At 49.7% G+C, this 24,666-nt stretch overlaps 1 protein-coding gene and 1 pseudogene across 2 annotated transcripts in view; one reads left to right on the top strand and one right to left on the bottom strand.

Annotated features, from left to right (window-relative positions):
• CDCP1 (CUB domain containing protein 1) overlaps nt 1-24,396 on the top strand; it is a 52,047-nt gene extending 27,651 nt beyond the window's left edge. For both annotated transcript variants that reach the window (XM_016141329.2, XM_036219441.1), the window contains exons 3-9: nt 2,093-2,455; nt 3,469-3,837; nt 13,295-13,516; nt 14,556-14,936; nt 16,362-16,724; nt 18,776-18,863; nt 21,244-24,396. In XM_016141329.2, coding sequence (XP_015996815.2) covers nt 2,093-2,455; nt 3,469-3,837; nt 13,295-13,516; nt 14,556-14,936; nt 16,362-16,724; nt 18,776-18,863; nt 21,244-21,676 — 2,219 coding nt within the window. In that variant the 3' untranslated portion in view covers nt 21,677-24,396. The remainder of the gene's footprint in view (nt 1-2,092; nt 2,456-3,468; nt 3,838-13,294; nt 13,517-14,555; nt 14,937-16,361; nt 16,725-18,775; nt 18,864-21,243) is intronic.
• LOC118602643 lies at nt 237-355 on the bottom strand (annotated as a pseudogene).
• Nucleotides 24,397-24,666: the final 270 nt, after the last annotated feature.

The raw sequence follows: 24,666 nt of genomic DNA, 5'->3' as shown, positions 1-24,666 counted from the left end.
TCGCTCTTTCAGTCCTAGGATGTGACCCACGATTTTCTACGTGGGAAAAACCCGCGATCACCGCTTTTGAAAATGAGATGAAGATACTAATTTCTATACTCGATCTTAGCCAAAAGGCCCAGAAGCGATTAATTTCTAAAAATAATGCGTGTAGACACTGGACTGCAGTCCAGTGGTCTGCCTGCCCCTCATTTTTATTTTTATTTTATTTGTTTGTTTATTTATTTATTTTTTTATGCCTATAGCACCTGGTCTTCCTAGGTGGTCTCCCATCCAAGTACTAACCAGGCCCGACCCTACATAGCTTCTGAGATCACACGGGATCGGGCTTGTTCAAGGTAGCATGGCTGTAGACTGACTCTCATTTTTAAAACCTTCTCCGAATAAGCATTCAGAGAAGCATTCTGAAAGTTTCAGAGGAAATTCGACATCTCCGTTGTCGCCCTTTATTGAATAGTCCCATTAAAGTTAATGAAAGGGGAAGTCTGTGCTGGCCTCACGCATGCCGGGAACCACTTCCGAAATGACACTTCTCCATCCCCGCGTGGAAACCATCTGAGTTATTTAATGTTGAGGCGCTGGACGGGAAGCAGAAGACTTGGAGGGGTGCTGGCCATGGTGACTCCTCTTCCCACTGTCCACCCTCCCAACCAAAGCTCTCGGCAGCCAGTTTCGAGGTGCCGTCACAGCCCGACTCTCCCAGAGGGGCACAGGGCTGGTTGGTAGAGCTGTGGCTGGGCGATGGAGCTTGGTATGAAATTAAATCGGGCTCCCTCAGGTGGCCCAGGCAAGCGTGTTTTTTAAACGTCCCCTAAGTGAGTCTGGTGTCGAACCAGGGCTGAGAACCGCTGTTTTTAATAGGGTTAAGTGATACCGCTTGAGCACAGAACCCAGCAGGAAGCACCCCACGTGCCGCTGGGCGCACTGGCGGTGCAGGGGGAAGGTCACGAGGCCAGCTTCTGAAGGAAAGAGTTAGCTCGATATCAACGACGAAGTTCCCGTGAGCTTCTAAAAATAGGCGCTGCCTTTACTGGCACATGAAGTCTAAGTTTAGCCACATTCGTCACCCTGTTATCTGACCCCGTTTTATGGGTTAGCGAGAACGGACGCAGGGTGGCCGGACACAGCCTGGGCTTTTGCCCCAGGATTATGTGCTTTGCAAGTGCCACGCTCGCGCCCTGGACTCCAGGGCTGCTTTGCAAACAACGAGAGGCGTGGCGTGGATGACCTCAGAGGTCCGAGGCAGCTCTGAAAATCTCCCATAATTCCGTTTCGAGCTGACAGCACTTCCAAACACCCCACTAGAGCGAGCAATTATTGTTACAGCGGCCAGAGTCCACGCCGTGCTGAAGGCAACAAAACCTTTACTGTTAGTCACTTGCTTTCCTCTTACTTCCTCCCCAACGGCAGCGTTTCTCCCTTTGTTCTAAGAGCCTTAGGAAACAAAGAACATCAAAGGATGTCATTAGTTGTTAGCCTTTAAAAAAATTCCACCGCCAAGTTAATAAAATAGGAGCATGGAAGCCGGAGGCAGGAAGAGAGCTGTGCCTCCAGGTTCTAGCTACTCAGGGTTACGCTGATGAATGCTGATGGAGAGAAACCAGTTTTAAAAGGTGGAGCTTGACCTTTCCCAGCGGGAGAACACAGTAGTCACGAAGTGTCCAGGGTCTGGTTCCCTGGGGGCAGATGCTGAATGGGGATCTTGCGTTTAAGTTGTTGGTCATGAGAGTCCCCCACAGAAGCACCCTATAAAGGAGTGAGGAATGCAGGAGAGAGCAAGGGAAGAAGGAAGCAAAGACGGGGTTTTAGCTGAAGTGTAGCCTCAGACTGATGCTGGCCTGTGAGGAGCTTTGCCAGGCTGAATCACGTGAAGCCGGGAGGTAGGGTGTTTTCACTTCTGCGCTGGGCGGTGATTGGCCGAGGGCTCTACTGCCTGTGGGCATGGCTTTTGCAGCTCCCCCAGCCGAGGCACTTCCCCAGAGATGCGTATCCCCACCTGGCGGAGCTCCCAGAGGGTTTACTACAAGGGCGAGGGGGAGCAGCTAGTGGCCTGGTAGCGTGTGTGACCAAGATGGTTTTGTGACTGTTTCAGACTGCATGTCAGGCCCGTGTCCTTTTGGGGAGGTCCATCTGGAGCCCCCAGCGTCGATGCTGCCCACCCTCAACAGAACTTTCATCTGGGACGTCCAAGCTCACAAGAGCATTGGTCTGGAGCTACAGTTCTCCACGCCTCGCCTGAGGCAGATCGGGCCTGGGGACAGCTGCCCGGACGGAGTCACTCACTCCATCAGCGGCCGCATCGATGCCACCGCGGTCAGGATCGGAACCTTTTGCAGCAACGGCACCGTGTCCCGGATCAAGATGCAAGGGGGCGTGCAGATGGCCTTACACCTGCCCTGGTTCCACCGCAGGAACTTCTCCGGCTTCAGTATCGCGAACCGGTCGTCCATAAAACGTGAGCACACACTCCCTCCCTGCTGTTTGCTGAGGCTGAAGCGTACAGAATCACCGCTGCTCTGGGTTAGAAAGGGTCAGGCGTCAGCGCTTTTGTATGATTCAGCTCGAATACCTTAGAGCAGCCGTCCCCATCCTTTTTGCCACCAGGGACCGGTGGCTCCTATGGGAATCTGATGCCTGGTGATCTGTAGGGGAGCCGAGGCAGTGATGCTGGCCCTGGGAGCGGCCGCAAACACAGATGAAGCTTCTCTAGCTCACCTGCCACTCACCTCCTGCTTTAAAGTACGCTCACACTCTCGCCCGGTGTGGACCCACCCTTCTCTGTTAAACAACCCACTGGCGACTCTTCTTTGTCCTTTGTTTGTCCTTTGTGCACATGAGGTTTATGTTCAAGAAAATGAAATGGGGTTGGTCCTACAGACCTCCCGTGATCGCTCTGTTTCTAATTTCTTTTCCCGTCCTCTATCTCTTGTACGTTTTCTCTAATTGTGTCAGTGGCGTGCTAGAGCTGGCTCGCGCCGGCTCACGGGAGCTGATTGTTAGATGTGCAGGATTCTGTGAGCTGGTATTAAATAGAGCCATTCACGAAAATCAAATTATATAAACCTACAAGGGAATAAATGAGTTTAGAAACAAAAGTAAGAAACGCTCAAAACTCATCGCCTTCTAACTAGTTCACTACGTTTTCCCGTTGTCTGTGCTCCTGAGGTCGGTTACGCCGATCGCATCTGCAGGTGGACAGACCACATGGCAATGACCTGCTGCCCGTCTCCTCCCAACTCCGCCTTCAGGCATCTCACATTAATACCTTGGACTCAGCTGTGGTGGGAGTATTTACACCAAGGAGGTGGGCAGACCCTACACATCAGGCCTTTTTTTTTACCCACTGAGTCTCTTATCAAACACTGACTCACACACCACTGATGCCTCCTCCTGCTCACCCCGCCGCCCCTCCGCCATGGACAGCCGGGGCACGGTCTGATTGCTTTGCCTGGCTTCCACTCCCAACAGGACTGTGCATCATCGAATCCGTGTTTGAGGGCGAAGGCTCGGCAACCCTGATGTCTGCCAACTACCCGGACGGCTTCCCTGAGGACGAGCTCATGACGTGGCAGTTCGTCATCCCAGCTCACCTGCGGGCCAGCGTCTCCTTCCTCCACTTCAACGTCTCTAACTGCGAGAAGAAGGAGGAGCGGGTCGAGTACTACATCCCAGGCTCCACCACCAACCCCGAGGTGTTCCGGCTGGCGGACAAGCAGCCCGGGAACATGGCTGGGAGCTTCAACCTGTCTCTGCAGGGCTGTGACCAAGACGCCCAAAATCCTGGGATCCTCCGGCTGAAGTTTCAAGTTTTGGTCCAACACCCACACGACGAAAGCAGTAAGTGAGCCCCCTTTGCTCTCCCCTCCTCCGCCGGCACCTTCGTTCCTTCCGGGGCGGTCTGCGTGGGGGGAGGTTCCCTTCCTGGTTCTCATCTGTGGCCTGGACCACTTGGACTCTGGATGCTGGGAGAGTGGCAGGAAGCGCGTTGCTAGGCAGTGAGACGGGCCCGGTGACAATGCCTGGCATGCTGTTCCGTTTCAACATCAGGACGCAAACAGGAACTTGCATTCAGTCGTTTTTAATGAAGGCATCGAAGGTTGCCATCTAGACATCATGTCTGGACCCTACACTGTGGGTCGAGATGTCACCACACGGTCAGCAATGATGATGATAACTAAACACCATTTTATGGGCCGAGCGCCCCATACCTTGGGCACATACTCTCTGTGCCAAGCCCTGTGCTAAACACGCCACTTATATGTCTCGCCCAACCCAGGAGGGGCGCAGACCTTATCTTCCTTTACCGAGGAGGAACTAGGAATTTCAGAGAGGTTGTGGAGCCAGCCTGGCGTCACACAGCTTGTCAGGAGCAGAGCAAGCTCAGAACCCAGAGTGGACCATGTGCTGTGGACCATGCTGAACCCCGGGTAGGTTGATGAGAATGAGGTTATGGAACATTCCACGCATGATTACTGAGCCGATTACCGAGATGCCATGAATCTAGAGCAGGGGAGCCAGGGCCAGGGCGCGACATTTAAGGAGGTGCCCGCGTTAAGGTGCTCGCTGAGGGAGGAGTAAATACAGGCCAACCCCCCAGTGCGGGCGCCTCCTTAAATGTCGCTCCCTGAGTGCCTCAGTCAGGGGAGTCACATACAAGATAAGTTCAGGGCGGCTGTTCCTGGGGCTCATCAGTGAACCAGAATCGTGAAGGAACAAGTTGCAGCAGGGGGTCAGGACGACTCTGGCAAGTGCTAAGGCTGATTCTGCCCCGAGGGCTGATTCTCGGCTTTTTTTTTTTTTACTTTCAGGAAGTGTTGGGCAAAGAAATGAAGTGGGAGTGTGGCGTGGCTTGCTGTTTATTTTTGTAGGGCTGATGAACATCTGAGATGTGACGGTGTGGGATCCGCTTGAGGGGTTGCCCAATGGGTGCTGCCTTGGGAACCCCCACCTCGGATCCTTGGGAACGCCCCCTCGGCACCTGGGTGGGGCCCGGCTCCCCAGGGAGCTGTAGCACCCGTGTGTCAACCCAAGATTTTTTATAATTCACAAGAATTATGTAGAAGGCATAACTTTGTGTGTGCGTGCAAGCGCGCGCGCGCGCGTGTGTGTGTGTGCGTGTGTGTGTCCACTGGCACATTTTATGATTCCGCTGCCCCAGTTTTATAATCAGGATGCTGAAACAGCCATGAAAGGATTCGGGCCGGAGTGGGCTGGAGTTTCAGAGGATGGAGAGATTTGTTTATCATCTCGGTCAGGGCGGAGTGCCACTCATGAATTCTGTTCCCTGTAACATCAAACTGGGCTGATTTCTAAAACTAATCGAATTGTTAAACATGCTATAACCAGCATCCGGGAGGGTGTGGCTTTAGTTTTGAGATAAAGAAAGAGTGCGTAACTACAGTGTAGAGGTGTGTAGCCGTGTCGAGTCTTTGCAGAAAGTACAATTTGCATTTTTCTAGAGGAGTACATGGACTTGGCCAGAAGGAATATCTCTGGGGATAAAATTCGGCCGGGCTGGATTTATGAAGATCTTCAATTTCTGGACAGCTCCATCTGGATCCTCTTCACCCCAAAGTGGACCCTAAATTTCAAAGGATTGCCCAAGACAGCCAGTCCTGTGCACCCACATGTTTGTCTGAGCCATTCTTAACTACCCTTCACTTGATAAAAATGTGTGGGTAGTTTGTGTCGCAAGCAGCATAGCCCGGCGGTTAAAGCCACCTCTTCCGGATTTGGCCTGTGTGGATTTGAACCCGGTTCCCGTACTTACTGTGTGAGCAAGTCTCCTAACCTCTGCATGGCTCAGTTCCTCATCTTAAAATGGAGATGATAGGCCTGCCCTCCTCGCAGGGGTCTTGTGAGGAAGAAATGGGCCAACCCAGTGCCTGGTAGGTAGTAAGCACTCTTAGGTCATGTTCTGTGAGTCTTTAATTTATCCTGGTTGAGCTGACACACATTGTGGCCTCTGACTTACTCCCGTGAAGCCCATTTTCATTTTAAAGAAATCTCTGTAGGTTCCACAAAAATGATTTAGGGGCCTTTATGAAACTCGAGTCGATAGCTTAATCCCTTCGAAGGTTTCCAGTGTCGATAAGTCTCAGACAGTGAAGCGTTGTCTTTTTGTGTGTGTGTTGGGGCGTGTTTTAAACCTCAGGCTCAAATGATTTTTACGTGTAGAAAACATCTGCACTGTTGTAGAAAACACACGCTTTCATGGCAGAAACCTGGTTCCAAACCGCAGATCTGACCGTCCGTTAGCCGAGTATCCTCGAGCAGTTGACTGAGCCTTTCCCTGGTCTCCTCTTTCAGCTGTCGATTGACAGCCACACCTCCTTCTCCTCCCCCTTGTGAGGGTGAGACAAGGCCACTTATCAAAACACTTAAAAATCCGTCTCATCTTTCCGTAGATTTATCAATGTTAATAGGTGGCACTTGCGTTTTAAAACGCCCTGTCCCTGGGAGGCGAAGCCTACACACTCCTGTCCTGTTCTGCCTGCTGAAGCCACCCGTGAAAACATTCCTCAGGCGGCGTGTACGTTTGCCGTGTGGGCCCTTGCCCCTCGAGTTATGTCGACCCAGCCAAAAGCAGTGTGAAAAGAGGGCATGCCGGATGCCTAATGAATGGAACGCGTTTGCACGCTAGAGAGCGGGAAGGCCTTGTGTTAGGACTGAGAGCCTCCTGACCACGTCTGTCTTGGCTCCACTGCTAGGGGCCTCATTTCCGTCCACCTGATTGTTATACAGTAACTTTCAAAGGAAACATAAACTGCAGAACCACAGTACCATTTCACACCCACGAGAATGGATTCATCACCCGTAAGTGACCCCTGTGAAGCCAGGCTCAGGGCCCGTGCAGTTCCTTGTCTCCTCGGTGCGGCCACCAGGCTGGAGAAGAGCAAGCAGGGGTCCAAGGAGGCAGTGAGCATCGTAGAAGCAGCACGGGCTTTGCGATCCGAAAGATGTGGACTCGAATTCAGGTCGCACCCCCTCCTAGCCTCAGTCTCCCTGTCTGTAAAGTGGTGGTGATAAGACCTGCTATGCTAGATTGCATCTGTGTTCTAAAATATTCACCGCCCCTCATGAGGGAGGATTAGACTTGGCCTCGTGTGTTTGTTTTGGCCAATGAAACATGAGCAGAAGTCAGGACTCCACTTTCAAGCAGAAGCTTCGGGCACCCATCGCGTGGTTCACTTTTTCAAACTCTGTCAGGAGACCAGTGTGTCACAGTTAGAGGCTGCTTCTTCAGCCTGGGCCCCAGAAATTAAAAAGATGTGGACCAGAGCTGCATCCACCTCACAATGGATATACATGTAAGAAGAATGAAGAATAAACCTTCGTCATTCTAACCCTTCAGATTTGGGGGTCGTTTGTTACGGCAGCATAGCTTAGGCTACACTGACTGACACTCCCTCTCAAGGACAGCGTAAGGATCAACAATCCTAACGTATCACTGACTCTCTACCAGGTGCCGGTTATGGAGATCCATGAAGTTCACGTTCTGGAGGGGAAGATAGATAATTGGGAAATGATGACTTTCCATTAAAGATCGCTTTGCTCCCTTCTGAACCACACCGTAATGACATTAAAAAAAACATTTTTAAAAGCATTAAGCTCGAGGAAAAAGAGAAATGGAAAGGAAACAATATTACAACATTTCATAACGTGACAAGTAGGGTGGTAACTGATTCAGCAGACTCGAACGTGCAGAATCATAAGCCAACAGTAGGAGAAGCCAAGAAGAATCCTGGTGTATCCTGCAAAGGCTCAGGAATTGGCAGCAAGTCACCTCCAGACCTGAGAGTGCAGGTGTGACTAAGAGTAGGAGAAGCCACTAAAACCCCAGGTTCTCTCCACACCAAGCAGCAAGACAACTGCTCCTCCCCAAGCCAGAAGATGGAAGTTTCTTCTCTGGAGAAGACAAGACCATTTCTGGACCGAAGATCCCAGCTGCACCAAAGGTGGAAGCAGGAAACCGAACACAGAAGGTTCGAATAAAAGTTGACGTGCTGACTGTTGCGGCCCCGTCCACTTCCTTCGTGGGTAGCCCATGTGTTTCCTCCATTTGGTGATTGGTGAGTTCTTCTCTGGAGGAATCTGACCAACTGAAGAGAAGAGGCCTAAAGATACTGAAGTCACAGGTTCCCCAAGAAGCAGTCTGGCCAGATCGCCCTCCAGAAAAGCTCAGCTAAACAGCAGAGTTATTCCGAACAACTGTTGAAGAGGAATTTTCCACTCAAGTGGCTAACCTTGTAATCGACTCTTTGTTCAGCTTCTGTAGACATGCTTGCCCCATAGGCTGAAGGGCAGGGTGACCTTGAGATCAACTGAAGACTCGCCCTTCCCTCTGCTTGTTCTGTCTAGATAAACAGATGTATCCCCTTTGCTTGTTTGCGGATAAGCCCTATAAAAGTAAGGTTACTCCTGAGCTTGGGGCTCAGATCTTCAGAGTGCTAGCTCCTCTGCAACTGCCTGTGTAATAAACCTGAGTTCTCCAATTCTCTGAGTGCTGCTTGGTTTCTCTCCAGTCTGATTTTTCTGCAACACTGGTAGTGCCTCATTTTCAATAAGAGGAGGGTGCAGACAGGTGTCCAGACATCTGAAGGAGGCGCCTCATTAGAAAGACAAAGAATAAAACAAGTGAACAAAAGAAAAGCAACTTGGAAGAAACAGAGTCTATGCAGGAAGGAGAAACTAAAACAAAAACAAAACCCAAGAGACCCTCAGGAAAGCAAGAAAAGATGCTGAATCCGTGTCACAAAAATAGGTTGTAATTTTTTTTTCTTTTTTAGGTAAATTTGATATATAACATTATATAAGTTTCAGGCATACAACATTACAATTTGACATCTGTGTATACTACGAAGTGATTACAACCAAAATCTAGTTTTCATCCATCACTATATAATTAACCCCCTTCACCATTTCTCTCTCTCTCTCTCTCCCCAACCCCTTACCCCTCTGGTATTCAGTCTGTTCTTTGTATCTATGAGTTTGGTTTGGTTTGGTTTTGCTTGTTTGTTGTGTTTTTCAGATTACACATATGAGTGAACTCATAGATTATTTGTCTTTTTCCATCTTACTTATTTCATACAGCATAATACCCTCGAGGTCCAGCCATGTTGTCACAAATGGCAAGATTTTCTCTTTTTTTGGCTGAGAAGTATTCCATCGTGTATATGTACCACATCTTCTTTATCCATTCATCTAACGATGGACACATATGTAATTTATTAAAAGTACTTTCAGAGTGCTGAAAGGAATGCTCAGAGAGTAAAAATATGATTACCAAAATGAAAAACTCAAAAGGCCTGAAAGGTAAAGATGAGGACATCTCCCAGAAAGGTGTTTAGAAAAAGCTAGACGGATAAAGAGTTGGAGGAAAGATTTAAAAAAAAAAAATCAGAGGCGCAGTCAAGGAGGCCCAGTATCCAGACAGAAGGATTTCCAGCAAGAGAAAATGGACAAAATAGGAGGGCATCATCAGTCTTTCAGAAACATTTGCCAGAATTGATGGACATCGGCTGCTGATTGAAAGGGACCAAAGACAGTGAATATAAGTATATCCATACCAAGGCATACATTGTGAAATTTCAGAACATCAGAGGCACAAAGATTCTACAGTCTTCCAGTGAGGAGGAAACAATTTTATACAGAAAAATAAGAAACTAAAAGGCAACAAACAGATTGTCAGCAACACTCGATGTTGAAAAACAGTGGAGCAAGTCAGTCAAAATTCTGAATGAATATCATTTCCAACCTGGAGTCTTGTGCCAAGATTCACTATTAATTAAGTGTGAAGGTAGGATAAAGATATTTTAGACCTACGAGATCTCAAAAAAATTGATCTCCATACATGCTTTTCCAAGAAGCGCCTGGGGCTATGATCCACCTAAACTATAAAAAAATAATAATTATTAAAAAATAAAACTCCATAAAGTGAAGAAACTGAGATCCAGGAAGCCCAGCATCTAATCCGAGGGAGAAAGAGAATCCTAGGATGATGGTAAAAGGAGACTCAAGACCCCCCCCACCCTGACCCTTTTACATTAGAGAAGGCTCTGGAGAGCTTTCTTCAGAAAGATAAAGTTAATGAACTAACTAATGTTCTCATATGTAGTGAAAGGAGAATCATACAAATAGGGGAGAAGGTTTGGGTGTCAAATTACTGATAAGTACATAGGAACTAAGGACATGGTAAAAATGGCAATAACTAACTATAAGGAAAATGAAATCTTATGTAAGAAAGAAAATGTAATGATAATATGCAGCATGGAATGACTGTATAAATGCTATGTTAATATTGTGTTTATGTAGTCCAAACACAGAATAATGATCTAACTAAAAAATGGGATGATGACTATTGGGAAAGTGGGAGACTAGAAGTGCATGTAGTATGGATGTTTGGTAGGTATGTTGTTTGCTGGTCTGTCTGGACAATACATTTAATACATACTGACAGTATTGCTTTGTAGGCATCGGATTTGATCAATGGCTGTGTTCCATTCTTATAATATTCTTTAGGGCATGACGTATTTCACAGTGAAAACTAAATTTAGTCTAAAGGTTATCATACAGAGGAGATATATAAATAAGCCATAATTAGAAGTATTATTTCTCTGGTGTGAAAGCAAGAGAATTAATTGCGGTAATACCTTCTCTCCCTAAGTATTGGGGTTTTTAAATATCTGTCTTGGAATCAACGCTCTAGTATTAAGTGCACTGATTTGAGAATCAAAAGACCTAAGCTGAGTCCTGCTGTGCCATTCATTAGCTGTATGACTCTGAGCAAGATGGTTTAATTCAGTAGCTCCCGGTTTTCTTATGTTTGAACCGGAAATAATGATACTCAGTATTAATACTGGTTCCTCCTACATTATGGGTCTGTTTTGAGGAGTTGATGGAACTCATTTTATTGATTCATTAACATGTATTTAGTACCTGTGCCAGATAAAGGCTATTAAGAAGATTTATAAATTTCAAAGCCCTATATAAACTTAGGGAGTTATTTAATTGAGAAAATATTGGGGTATTTAATATTAGAGTAAGAAACAAATACAGAACTTTTGAGACATCTTACTGAACAGAAAAGTGGCTGTCATTGTCATTTTAATTTTGTTTCCATGGCTTAGGCAAAAGACAGGCATTTCAGCATTTTCTCCCTAACCTAATATCGACACTGAACTCATCCTACAGATGTAGAAAATTCTAAGTGTGTGTGTGTGTGTGTGTGTGTGTGTGTGTGTGTGTGTGTGTGTGTAATTCAAACCTTTCTAATTTGATGGCTTTCTATAAATGCAGAATGAATAAAATTAAAAAGCAACTCAGTAAAATGTGACTTCCAGGGGGTCAGAGAGAAGAGCCTTCTGGGGAAGACGTTATAAAGTGAAATGACTCTTCTAAAGCGATCTAGGCATCTTTTCTAAATAGTTGGGGAAATATCTCTATTCTTGCACCTAACGATCGAATCAGGTCTGGGACTTTATCCTTAGGACATAGGTGAAAATCAAGCATACACATGAGCTTAGAACCTTTTATTTCTAATGGCAAAATCAGAGAAATCACCTAAATGGCCAACAATTGGGCAGTTTTTTCCAGTAACAGAACAAATACAAAAATATTTTCTTATTAAAAATTCAAATATTATAGACAAAACTAAAATGCCCTCCTGACCATCTGTACTGTCCCACTTCCGGGCCCCTCTCCTGGGGTACCCATAATTTTGGATTTGTTGTATTTCTCTCCATATCTTTTTTCTAACTTTATTTACATATATAAGTACGTACATATAGGAATAGCTGTTGTACATGGACATTTTGTAAATAAATGGTATCACAGTCAACATACTATTCCACAACTTGCTGTTTTGGTAGATATTATACCTTGAAGGTTCTTATATGAGTATATTTAGAGTCCCCTCATTCTTTTTAACTGTTGCATAATATTCCGTTCCTGACCGTTCCATTAGTTTAACTGTTCTGGTTTTGGCGGTTCCTAGTTTTCCACAATTACAGTGCTGCGGTGCACACGTGGGCATTTGTCCCCAGGTTGCACTGCTGGGTCCACAGGGGTGCAGGGTTTTCATTTCTATACGCATCCCCAAGTCACCATAACAAGGTGTTCCATGCTCGCAGCCGCAGGATGAGAGAGCGGCCGTTTCCCCGTACCCTCCCCACACTCGATATATCATCAGGCTTGTACATTTTATCCATCCAGTTAGGGAGGGATAGTAACACCTGGTCATAATTTGCTTGTCTCTTTTAAGTCATTCATTCCTTCCTTCCTTCCTTCATTCATTTTTATTATGGTGACATTGGTTAATGAAATCCAGTAAGTTTGGGGTGTGTAATTCAACAGTAAGGCATATATATATAGTATTATGTGTTCACCACTCAGAATTAGATTTCTTTCTGTCACCACATATTTGACCCATTGGACCTCATCTACCTTCATATTTTGGATATCTGGACCATTTACAGTGAACTACTCAATCATTCCATGTTGCCAATATCTTCTCCCAGTGTGTCCCTTTTCCCTTAATGTTATTTACGGTGCCTATTGTCAGAAAGATAACTTGATTTGTTTTGTTTTTTTGCTTTTATAATTTGCATTTATTCCATATTTATAAGGGTATTCTCTTTGTTTTTATTGTGGTAACTGCTTTGAGGCACCAGTCCAATTTTATTCTACTAATGGGAGAGACAGCTCTCATGGTCCAAACTATGGAGTAGTCCATCTTTTTCTGACTTATTTGAAATGCAATATTTATTAGAGACTAAATCAAAATATCTAAGGTTTCATCCTGTCTATGAGTCTTTTATCCCTACACTAATACCACGCTGTTCTTAATTACTATTCATAGCAGGAGAGTATTTATAGAAGTAACGATAAATCTCACTTAGTTGACTATTATACAGCTACTAAGATTAATGAATATTTTAAAAGATTAGTGCATATGAAAACTGTATAGTAAGATAACTAAAACTATAAAATAAAGCAAAAGCTGAATAAAATTTTATATTCATTCTACTTTTAAGTAGGCGAAAATATGCATGCATATGAACCGGGATTAAAATGAATTTGAAGAGATGAAAGCAGTTAAATAAGGGTAGAAGAAATGCAGCCGACTATTTTTCTTTTTAAATTTTTTAAAACGTTATTGTGATAACGTTTGCCTTAATAATAAAAAGTATTTCCAACAGTCCCTAGCTGTAAGAGATTTTTGTGCTCATCTTCACCATTTCATGGGGGTGCAGCTGATCCCTTCTTTGCGCCTGTTTTCTGTTTGTGGTCTCAGACGTCACCTACGTGGTTGACTTGAGCAATGAGCGAGCCATGTCACTCACCATCGAGCCGAGGCCCATTAAGCTGAGCCGAAGGTTTGTCCCCGGCTGCTTTGTGTGTCTGGAGTCACGGACCTGCAGCACCAACCTCACCCTGACGCAGGGCTCCAAACACAAGATCACCTTCCTTTGCGACGACCTGACGCGCTTGTGGATGAATGCCGAGAAAACCATAAGTACGCCCGCTGGTCGCTGTGCTCCTCCGGGGCCGTGGGTACCCCCCGCCCCCTGTCCCTGCCCTGTCTCCTTGGTGGGGTCCATGGGGTAGGTTGTAAATAGCATGTGAGCAGAGATGCCCCTCACGGTGCAGGGAGAGCAGGGGCCACCAAGACGCAAACCGCGAGGTGGGGACGTGCCCTCTCTGGGACCAGCAGCCTCGGCGGGAATGTGCGTCCTTCGGGGGGCGCTTTGTGCATCCCCTACGTCCGTGCTAATATCTCCTCAGCCCAGCCTCCAGTCTCCCTCTTGTGAAATTCGCTCCCCCTCCGCGCGGGCTCCCCGATCCTCTCCCATCTGCACGCCCCCTGCTTCCGCGCTCATGGCCCACTTGTCCTCTCTCGCATGGCACTCCAAGTTCTGAGTTCAAAAACTGTATCCTATGCTATTATTTATTCCTTTAGCCCTAGCAATACCAGACATGCGCTAGTCATATAATATATGCATGATGAATGGAGAGCAGCAAAACCAATTGTCATTTTCCTGCCGGGCCACCGTGGTCTTTGGATTCTCTTAGAGTCTGTAGATGCAGGAACCGAGGCCACGAGAGGCCTAGCAGCCAGCCCAAGACCACCCATTGGGAAGTGGCAGAGCTGGGGTGCGAGCTGAGATCTCCCCAACTCCACTCCCTGCTCCGCACTGCGCCGAGCTGCCTCCCCCCAGGCGTGGATATCGGCAGTGGGTCTTGGTGGAGGAAAAACCTGTGTCCTGCCCACATGGCACTTCGCATCTAAGACCCAGGCACGCAGAGGAGAGAACTTGATGAACGAGGAAGTTTCAGCCCTGAAGACTCCCCAGGAGTCGGTCTGCCAGTTTAGTAAGAACATGAGAGAACAGGAGGGGAAGCTGGAGAAGGGGGATCCATGAGCCGGGACTGAAGGACAGCGAGCGAGGAAAGAGCAAAGGGAAAAGCGAGACAGCCTCTGGCTGACTCGGTAGCTGGGAGGATGCTCGTCCAGTCTGCTCCCTCCTTGGGTACCATGAGCCCCTCTTTTCCAGGCTGCACGGACCACCGGTACTGCCACAGGAAGTCCTACTCCCTCCAGGTGCCAGGGGACATTCTCCAGCTGCCCGTGCAGCTGCACGACTTCTCTTGGAAGCTGCTGGTCCCCAAGGACAGGCTCAGCCTGGCACTGGTGCCAGCCCAGAAGCTGCAGCAGCACACGCAGGAGCGGATCTGCAACACCAGCTTCAGCTACCTCGTGGCCAGCACCGGTCCCGGCCAGGACCTTTATTTCGGCTCCTTCTGCTCAGGAGGCTCCATCGAGAAGATCCAGGTGAAGCAGAACATGTCGGTGACCCTGCGCACCTTTGCCCCCGGCTTCCAAAAAGACGTCTCCAGGCAGAGCCTGACTGTGTCCTTCACGCCCTACTTCAAAGGTAAGAGCATCGGTCACTCTCCCCTGTCTCCGCGCCCCCTCGACCTTCCGCATTTGGGCACTCCTCTTATTTCGCTCTTGTGATCGTCTTAATTAAGTTGTCAGTTTGAAGAGGAGAGCGAGTTGAGTGGGCTGGTCCTCACACAAGAAAGTTGAAAGAAAGAAAGTGTGTCCGGATCCCGACTTTACCATACGCCTCGCATGGAAAATTCCAGGAGTTAGAAGGAAGACTCTCTCTGACAGTGGGAGGTGACGGTTGACGGCAGCAGAACAAAGAATCAGGTTCGAGTCTTTTTTGGAAGCAAGCAGGGTCTCAGTTAGAACTAACCAACTATTCCCGAGCCCTGGGTTTTTTAAGGTGGTAACATAAAAACCCCTCATGCAGACATGTTTATGATTGTGCCCTGACCGTTCAGGATGTGATGTAGAGAGCACCGAGTGGGATGCTGGGGGAGAGAGGCGTCTACAGCATCCGGGTCCTTTTCCCCTGGGAGGCTGGTGTGTGATCTTCAGTGTCCTGAGACAGGAAATGAGGTCTCCATTGGTCATGAAAGTGAACTCTAGAACTCTACACATACGTGACCGATTTTAAAAGTCACAGTCACCATCTCAAGTTCCTCACTGTTAGAGGCCGGTGTAAAGTTGACCGAGACCTGTATCTGAGGTTTACTTGGTACCTTTGTTCTCAGAGGCATGAGTGGGATCAGAGGCAAGGAGGAGAATCTTGGACCGCAAGATGAAGGTCAGTCAGTCCAGGCTGCTGGATATCTCCAAGGTTATCAGAGAAATGCCCGCTGGAGAGTCTTTGAAATTAAGACACACTCTCATCAGTGTGGAATGTGGGGGTTTATCTCACCTGAAGATAGATAAGGGATAGATAAGTTGACATGTCGAGGCTTTTTCTACTTTGCGATTCTAGCATTCTTCCCAGGACCAGAGGTTTTTTTTTAAATCTCTGAAACAGAAATCGGGATTACCGCTCCCACCGTGAAGCGCAGATGAATGTTAGCTACGTGGAGGCCGTTTCTGGAGGGAAGCTGAAATAACCGCGGGTTTGGCAAATTGGGCTGTTTTTAGCTCGTGTGTTTTGTTTTTGATGTGTTTTGAAAAGACCCGAACACCTGATCTGACTGACTGATCCTGTGCCGACCAGTACGATAGCCATTGGTCGCACGTGGCAATTTAAATGTGAGTTAATAGTAAAGAAAACTTAAAACTCGGTTCGGTGCGGTCACACCAAGCACATGTCAAGTCTTCAGTAGACACATGTGACCGTGGCGGCTCTGGAACGGCGCAGACAGAGAACACTTCGGGGAGCTCTGTCGGACCCCGCTGGTCGAGAGCGTTTACCACCGTCTCCTCCACACTTTTTCCCTCCGTTCTGATTGAGTGAAACGTCTGTGTGCGTCTCTTCCCTTTCCTGCAGAAGAAGGTGTCTTCACGGTGACGCCAGACGCGAAAAGCAAGGTCTACCTGAGGACCCCTAACTGGGAGCGGGGCCTGCCGTCTCTCAGCTCGGTGTCCTGGAACATCAGCGTGCCCCACGACCAGGTGGCCTGCCTGACCTTCGCGAAGGAGCAGACCGGCCTGGTCTGCCAGACGGGGCGTGCCTTCATGATCGTCCAGGCGCAGAGGACCAAGGCCGAGGAGATCTTCAGCCTGGAGGAGGGGCTCCCCAAGCCAAGCTTCCACCACCACAGCTTCTGGGTCAACATCTCCAACTGCAGCCCTGTGAGCGGCAAGCAGCTGGACCTGCTCTTCCAGGTGTCGCTTGCCCCGAGGACTGCGGGTAAGGAAGGGCCTTCGCAGTCTTTCGGGGATGGAGGTGGACAGCAAATTGGTGGTGGAGGGGTAAGGAGCCAGCCTGGGAGGCGAGTCAGAAGACAGATTTGAATCCTGTCAGTGAGTACATCAATAACGCTGCATAACAAAGCGCCCCAGGACTTTGTTATACAAACAGCCATTATTATTGCTCACATATTGTCTTGACAATTCTGGTCTGAACTGGGCTTATCGGGGTTCATTTGCTCATGCACCTGGGGGCAGCTGCAGGTTGGCTAGAGGACTCGGCTGATCTTGGCCAGGTACTCTCACATAGCTGGGGCCCGGCCAGGATCAGCCGGGATAAGTGGCTTCCTTGGCTCTCCTCCTCGTGGTCCTCCAGTGCAGACCTGTTCTCGTGGCAGAGGCGGAGAGATCCAGGAGAGGCCGGAGGAGGCCTGCGAGGCCCCTTGATGCTTTGGTTAAGACCTCATATGCCGTCCCTTCCACGGCATTCTTTTGGCCAGCCCAGATTCAAGGGGTGGACAAATAGACTCCCCCTCTTGATGGGAGGAGCCGCGGTCACACAGTGAAGGACATGGTTCGGGCCAGGGGGAGAATTAGGACACTTCAGTCGTCTGTCTACCACCGTCTTTTACTGTTAATCTCTGATGTAGGGCGAGTCTCTTTACCCCCGATCTTCCTCATCCGTAGAGGGTAGATGACAATAACTACCTCATTAAAGTACCATTGGGCGTTCAGTGTTGGTGATTAAAATAGGGGGCGCCTGGAAAGTGTGACACAGAGACAGGGTGCTGGCATTTTCCTTTTTTTTTTTAGTCCAGTGAAACGTTCGCGTCCATGAAACGCCCTTAGCGGCAGGCCCCGGAGCCAAGACAGGAGTTTGCCTCTGTGCTCGGAGTTGCAGGATGCGCTGAAGGGTTTCGGGCAAGGAAGTGCCTGTGCGACAAGGCAGTCCGGGGGGCCCTGTTCGCCCTTTGTCCCAAGATAGTCACAGAGCATCAGAGCGTTGGAACCCGAGGGGACCGTGGAGGTTGTTTCTCCCAGCCCCTCCCCTCTCTCGAGGTCAGAGACCGAGTGGCCGCCCAAGGCCGCAGAGCTGGCCGGCAGCAAGACAACTAACCGACGGGAAGCGAAAGGCCCCCGTGAAAAGCTCTCCCACGCGCTCGAGTTAGCTCCTGGGTTTTCTCTCTCTCTCTTGCATTCCTTTTCTGTCATTTATTTCAAGTCCTATTTTTCCCGTTTAATCTCGCCTTGTGTTTTCTTGGTGAATAAGCAACAAGTTCTGCCTCTCCGTTTTGGTGACGGGTTCCCTCCCCGATTTACGTCCTCTTTCCTTTGCACAGACGTAGGGAAAGAACGGCACTAACGAACCAGTCCTGTCCTTCGCCGCTTCGCTTCCGACTTCGGGCTCCCCGCTTTCTCCTGCACCCCTCTGCTTTGCTCTCCTCCCCCCCAGGCCGTGGCGAGCGGGGCTTCTCACCCGGCCTAGGCCAGGAGTGGCCTCTAAAGGAGATCTGGTAGGCCCCCTGGTCTGCGTTAGTTACGTGGGGGCTTGGACAGTAACTGTGTCGCTGGCGCACAGTTCCGTGGGTCAGGGCACTGCAGTGTGACATCTCTGCTCTGAGCTGCCCAGGGCCTCAGCCAGGTGCATGGAACGGCGAGAGGGCTGGCGTGGTTCACACGGAGACAGAGGTCCGGAGGCTTGGTGCCCACTCTCGGTGGGTTCCTTAGTCTGTTCTCACGGGGTCTCCGCGTGGCTAGCGTGGGCTCCTCAGAGCATGGCGGTGTCGGCGCGGCCACACTCACGCTTCTTACACGCCGCTGGCTTGGCCTCAGACAGGACGTGCAGAAAGCTGCCCGGCCTCTCCAGGGTCAGGCCCAGAACCCACACAGCCCGGATTCGGGAGGCTCCTGTGGACGTGACGAGCAGCGTGAGAGGACGGGGTGGGGGGGGACGGATGGGTGGCGGCCGGCTTTGGGGACGGTCTCCTCGCGTTCCTCACAGACCTAACCCCACACGTCCGCTCCTCTCTCTCCCTGTGTCTCCGCTCACAGACCTGACCGTTGTCCTCATCGCAGTGGTGGGAGGTGGCGCCTTGCTGCTGTTCGCCCTTGGACTCGTCATCTGCTTGGTGAAAAAGAAGTAGGTGCAATCTCACGAACTGTCTTCAGCCGATCTGACACGTCCTTAGACCACAGAGAGCTATCGTCCGTTATTGGCTTTCTTTCTTATTTTCCCATCCCCGCCCCCCAAGATCCACGTTAAATCATCTTACCAGAAGTGACTTATGCTTGGAGGGGGGAAAACAATCTTACACCTAGTGGGGAGGAAAAAAAAAAAAACGTAAAGCAAAAATACACGTGCAGTGACATTTCAGCCAGCAGTTTTTATGCAGCTGCCTCAGCACAAGTCCCCCTGTGACTCATTTACTGTCTCCCCATTAGACTGTGATCATCGCAAGGGGTGATCTTGGCAGGAAGATGCTCACGTGGGCCCTGCCAGACCAGGCCTCCAAACCTGCTCCCTCTGTCACCTTGAGGCAAACGGGATACATGAGGCCCCAGCTTGTTCTCCTCCAGGTTCTTAAACAAACTGTCTGTTTTATGCTTGTTTACGGGACTCCAGACAAGCACCGAAAACAGCCAGCCCTGTGGGCGAGAGGAAGGGAGGCCCTGGGCACTGACTCAGCCTCACCTTGCACCCCCACGGGATGACGGCTTCTGTTTTATGAAGGGAAAGTGTTGACCTTTGTAGACAAGAGTACACGCTGCTACCAGATTTTATCCATTCTGCTCATATTTCTGATGAAAGCCTTGAGGGCAGGGAGAATCTGCTTCTCCTAGTATGATTTGACCTTCCAAAAAGCCAAAAAGAAATTTTTTTTTTAATATTAACTGGGACCATGAGCAAACAGCTGAAATTCCTAATCAACAGTGAGACACTCTAGACACGTCTCTGCTGACAGTGAAGGACCTCCCACCCCAGACCCGGGGCGGGGGGCCTCTTCCCCATGAAGAGGGATTACGTGGCCAGGAGAAGGACTTTTAAAAAACATCATCTCATTGTTTCTCTCAGGATCCTTTCTTGCCTGGGATGCACAATGTGTCCCACCCAGATCGGGGAGCGTGGCATTCACGCTGGGCCCCAGCTTCCTCGTCAGGAGGAGACCGGGCGCTTTAAACTGCCCGAGTTCTGGCCTGCAGATCACCTACCCCAGGGTGGCTGTAGGGAGGCCACCGGTGGGCAGGTTTGCATAAGGCACATCCGTCCCCAAGATGGTGTAGGAGGGTGGACGGGCTCTGCCGTGAGAACGAGGGAAGCCAGTGCCGTTGAACTTGTCGTTGAGCGTGTGTTTCTGAGGGTGTCCAGGGCACTAGGGACCATGCATAGCGCCGGGGCTGCAACGAGGAGCCAGACGGTCTGTTCTCCCGCCGCCCGGCAGGTGGAGGGACTAGTAAAGAGGCAGCTCCAGGACGGCCCGGAGCCTTGGTGGGGACAAGCCAGACACCGTGGAGCACCAAGGAAGGAGCATGCATCCCGGGGCATCAGGCCAGAGCCTTTGGAACCCGTCGTCCTGGCCAGAGACCCACTACTGCAAGCTGAATGCACTAGATTTATTTTTATCTAGTACAGGGAGTCTGTCCGCAGTTAGTGAACCACCAGCCTGTGCATTACGCGGCCCATTATGTTCATTTAGATAATGTCCTTCATTTGAATCACTGGTCAGCTAAAATGTCAGCGTCCCCTGCCTTTGGTTTGTGGCGATGGAGGGCAAAGCTTTGTTTTCCGCAGTAGGGGGCATGAGCGCCCCTCCACCTCCAAGTACCAAAGAGCCCTGCAAACCAGATGGGAATGGTGTTCCTGAGAAACCCTGGCACCCCGGCCTGAACTCTGTCTCTTTTTTTTTTTTTTAGTTTTTTTTTAGTTTTTTTTTTTCCCCCTGTTTGAAGGTTATTGCTGAAGGGACTGGATCCCTCTGCCAATGCTGAGTTCTACCGTCCCCAACTCCAGATAAAAACTAAGAATCGACCTTTCAGTCCTGACTCTCGTATGTTATCATTTAGAATCTAGACAGCGAGAGCTTTTACCCCCACAGGGGAGGGATGGAGCACCAGCTGTGGGAAAGTACTGAGTCCCAGGAGGCTGGCTCGGACATGCCGGGCCCGGTGTCACTATGCTGTGCCACCACCTTTTCTAGTAGGAAAGAGGGGGAGTCAGATGTCTCCACCATTAGCCACTGTGCTTCTATCCAAGCAAATTCAAGCGCAGATAGTATTTAAAGTGTCTCCTCTAAACCTCCGTCTAAACCACCCTGTTTCCACCTGGGAAACTGGAGACAGAAGCTGGTTCCTTCTAAACATTGTCTGAGGACAGTCGTTTCAGTTTCAAATGCTAAGGAATCACGGGACGCGGGGAAGACGTGGTCAGAACCCCAAAGGACCCGAGTTCCAGCCAGGGCGTACGAGGGTGCACATCTAAGACCGTTGCCTCCCTGACTTCTCTCTTGCTCCCTCTCTCTCAGAAGGAAAAAGAAGATAAACAAGGCCCTGGCCGTAGGCATCTACAATGGCAACATCAACACCCAGATGCCCATGCAGCCAAAAAAGTTGCAGAAAGTACGGAAGGACAGCGAGTCCCACGTATATGCAGTCATCGATGACACTATGGTATACGGGCATCTGCTGCAGGATTCCAACGGGTCCTTCGTCCAGCCAGAGACGGACACCTACCGGCCCTTCCAGGGCCCCACAGGGGACTGCCCTCCCTCCCCACCCCCCACGTGCTCCAGGGCCCCGACTGCAAAGCTGACCACAGAGGAGCCATCCCCTGGCTGCAGCCCTGAGTCTGAGAGCGAACCATACACCTTCTCCCACCCCAAGATGAAGACCGGAAGCAATGAAAACACAGACATTCCCTTGCTGGGCGCTCGCGAGCCAGCGGAGCCTGGGGAATAACTCGGACCCGTCCCAAAGACTTTGCAAAAAGCAAGGCACCGAGACACCCTTTAGGGCGCCCGTGAGAAACCCTGAAGAAGAGAAATTATGTGGAAGGAGCAGCAGATAGCTTTCCTGGACACCAACTTCTGATTTCATTCCGATGACGAGAGGTTGAAAGTGATGAATTCTGATCTGGATACAAACATCGCAGCTCACGTCCTCCTAAACTCGGGTTGGGTCGTAAACCAGCCTTAATGAGAGAGGAGAGGAGTGAGTCACCAGGTACAGGGCTGCAGCAGGCCCTGGATTTGGAGTTGGACCTCTGGGTCAACAATTCTAACCCCTAGGAGACCACCCAAGGATCCTACTCTCCCTGGGGTCCCCTGGACGAAACTGACAATGTGCCTTTTATTATTATTTATTTGGTGGCCCTGTGTGCTTAAGAAGTCGAATGTATAACTGTGCAGTTCTTTTTGCCCGCCATAGTGACAACTCAGGCTAACTGGTCGGATGGCTTGGTTTTGACTTCTGCTGGCCACTAGATAAACATGTGCTTGTCCCCTGGGCGGTGGGAAGAATCTGCAATCTGTCCGGCCAGAAAGGGCACGTGCGTTTGGGGCATTGATGTCTATCTTCTTTCATAAGCGACTTCTTGGTTCTCTCTCGCTCTGCATGTCTTTATCCCTCTACAGAAATTCATCTTGAGTCCCGTTGTCCGTAAGCCCTAGAAATAAGCGAGATTTCCTCGAATCGCCATGTGCGGCTCTCCCAGCTACAGCAATACTTTGGCATTTAGAGAGTAATTTCATCCTCTAAAAATGGTTTGAAATACAGCAGAAAGCAGCCCCCGTATTGATTTCTTATTGTAAGAAATTACCACAAACATGGTGGCTTGAAACAGTACAGATCTCTTATCTTGTGGTCCTGGAGAGCAGAAGTGCAAAATGGGTTGGCCGAGCTAGCGTTGAGGTATCGGCAGAGCTAAGCTCCTTCTGGAGGCTCCGGGGGAGAATCCGTTCCCTCTCCTTCTCCGGTTTCTAGTTTTGGGAGGCTGCTCGCGTTCCTTGCCCCTCTAATGGCTGGTCACACCCGGGCACCGTGACACCGACCCTCCTGTTTCTGTCTTTCACTGATAAAACCCACCTGTATAATCCAGGACACTCTCCGCCATCTCGAGATCCCTAATTTAATCACACTGTAAAAAGTCCCTTTTTGCCACGCAAGGTGACGTATCCACAGGTCCGGGGGATTAAAACGTGGACCTCTCTGGAGGGCTATGATTCAGCCTTCCACACACCTTCCTGCTACTGCAGGAGAGACTGCAAAATGATCCAGCCCACAGGTGTGTTTCGTTTAGCTGGCAGAATCCTTTTTTTTTTTTTTAAGAGTTACTAACATTTAAAATTAGAAAATGTTTACAAAGAAATCCAGATCAGAAGAGCCGGCTGTGCCGGGGCTTACGTCCTCACCTGCCAAAGACCAGCTGGCGTCGAGAAGCAGCTGCACCTGTAGGTGAAGCATCCCGTTCACCAGGTCACCGCAGTCCCACCCGTCCCAGTCGCCACCCCACGCCGTGGCTCGGGGACACCGTTGCTATCGACCAGTGGCCCCTGCAAGATTGCTTTCCTCCTAGTGAAGTGGAAAGTTTGGGACTCATATCTCGTATCACAGGAGAAGACGGGCCTCGAGGCTGGTGTACGTTTCAGCAAAGTTTCTTCTTACACACAGCCCGCATCTGTCATGTACGGTGCCGGCCGGCCCAGCTCCTGCGGGCGTCGGCTCTCATCTGGGAGGAGAAGGAGCACGTTAGGACTCGTCGGCACAGTCCGAAGTTCAATATTTCTGTGGCGAAGCCTCCTCTGAAAAACAGATGCACTTCGTCGAGTTCAGTGAATTCACCTTCGAGATGCGCTCCGTGGGCTTGTTCATGTGCTCCTTGCCTCTGTGAAGAGGCGTTTTGCAGTCTCCTAAATGGTGTGTATTCTAAGGCCTCTTGAAGTCTTTCCAGAAGGAAGGGTTTTGTTCCTTCGTTTGTTCGTTCGTTTGTTTGTTTTGCCCTCGGGGCTGTCTGTGGCACCTTTCTCTTCTGAAAGTCTGGTTCCTGCCCAGATACCTCCGGCCTCTGGGTCGGTGCTCTGCCTTCCCCTCCTCCCTGCCCCCCGCCACCCCCAGCCCCCCTGACGTGTGGCTGGCCACCTCTGGCATAGCTGTCATCATACATGTCAACCTTAACCTACGAGGGCTCCACATGGCCATTTTCTTTCAACCAAGAGCTCAAAATCGCCATCTTCCCGAGACCTCAGGTGGGTTGCGTGTCTTCTGAAGGTGTGCCTCTTGGGAGGTGCCAGCCTGACCTACCCTCGGCTCTTTTCTTTAAAGGCCAGGCCCCACTTATGTAAACGATTTCAGGGTCACTGGAAACCAGTCAGACACACCTGGTGAAGCCTACCTGTGCCAGCGCCATGCCCCTCCTTGCTGCGTCTGCCAACGCCCTTCTGCCGTCTCCAGGAGAAACCCAGCTCATGCAGGACCAGTCTCTAAGGCTCTAGCCGTGTTGCACGGGAGGGGATGTCTCAAGGAAGAGAATGGGAGGAGCATAAGTCCTTGGGACATGACCTCGGTCGAGGTTAGCAGACTTGGTGTGTGTGGATCTGCAATGCTTAACTGGAAATTATTTATTTGTTGTAGATACTTTTTAGGCAGGATTTTATTCATTTCCTACACTTTTTTTAAAAAAATAAATAAACAAATGTACAGGAAAAAAGAAAACAGGCATCGGGTTGTTTAAATGCTTCGACTACTTGTCCCCTGCTTCGGCCGAGGTCCAAATTTCCCGGTCGATTGCCATGCCGGACTCGACATGGGCCCAGCGGATGCCGTCTTCTCGGTGTGTTTATAGCATGGGAAGCCAGGCTTCGGGCTGCCAGTGGGTAACCCAGGCCGGAGCTCGTCCTGTCCTGTTCTCGTTGGGCAACACGAGCGCCCTCTGTGTGACCGTAGAGGCCTGG

This window comes from Rousettus aegyptiacus, unplaced genomic scaffold (assembly GCF_014176215.1).
Source record: "Rousettus aegyptiacus isolate mRouAeg1 unplaced genomic scaffold, mRouAeg1.p scaffold_m13_p_4, whole genome shotgun sequence".
NCBI lineage: Eukaryota > Metazoa > Chordata > Mammalia > Chiroptera > Pteropodidae > Rousettus > Rousettus aegyptiacus.
This window is presented reverse-complemented; position numbering and strand designations above follow the sequence as displayed.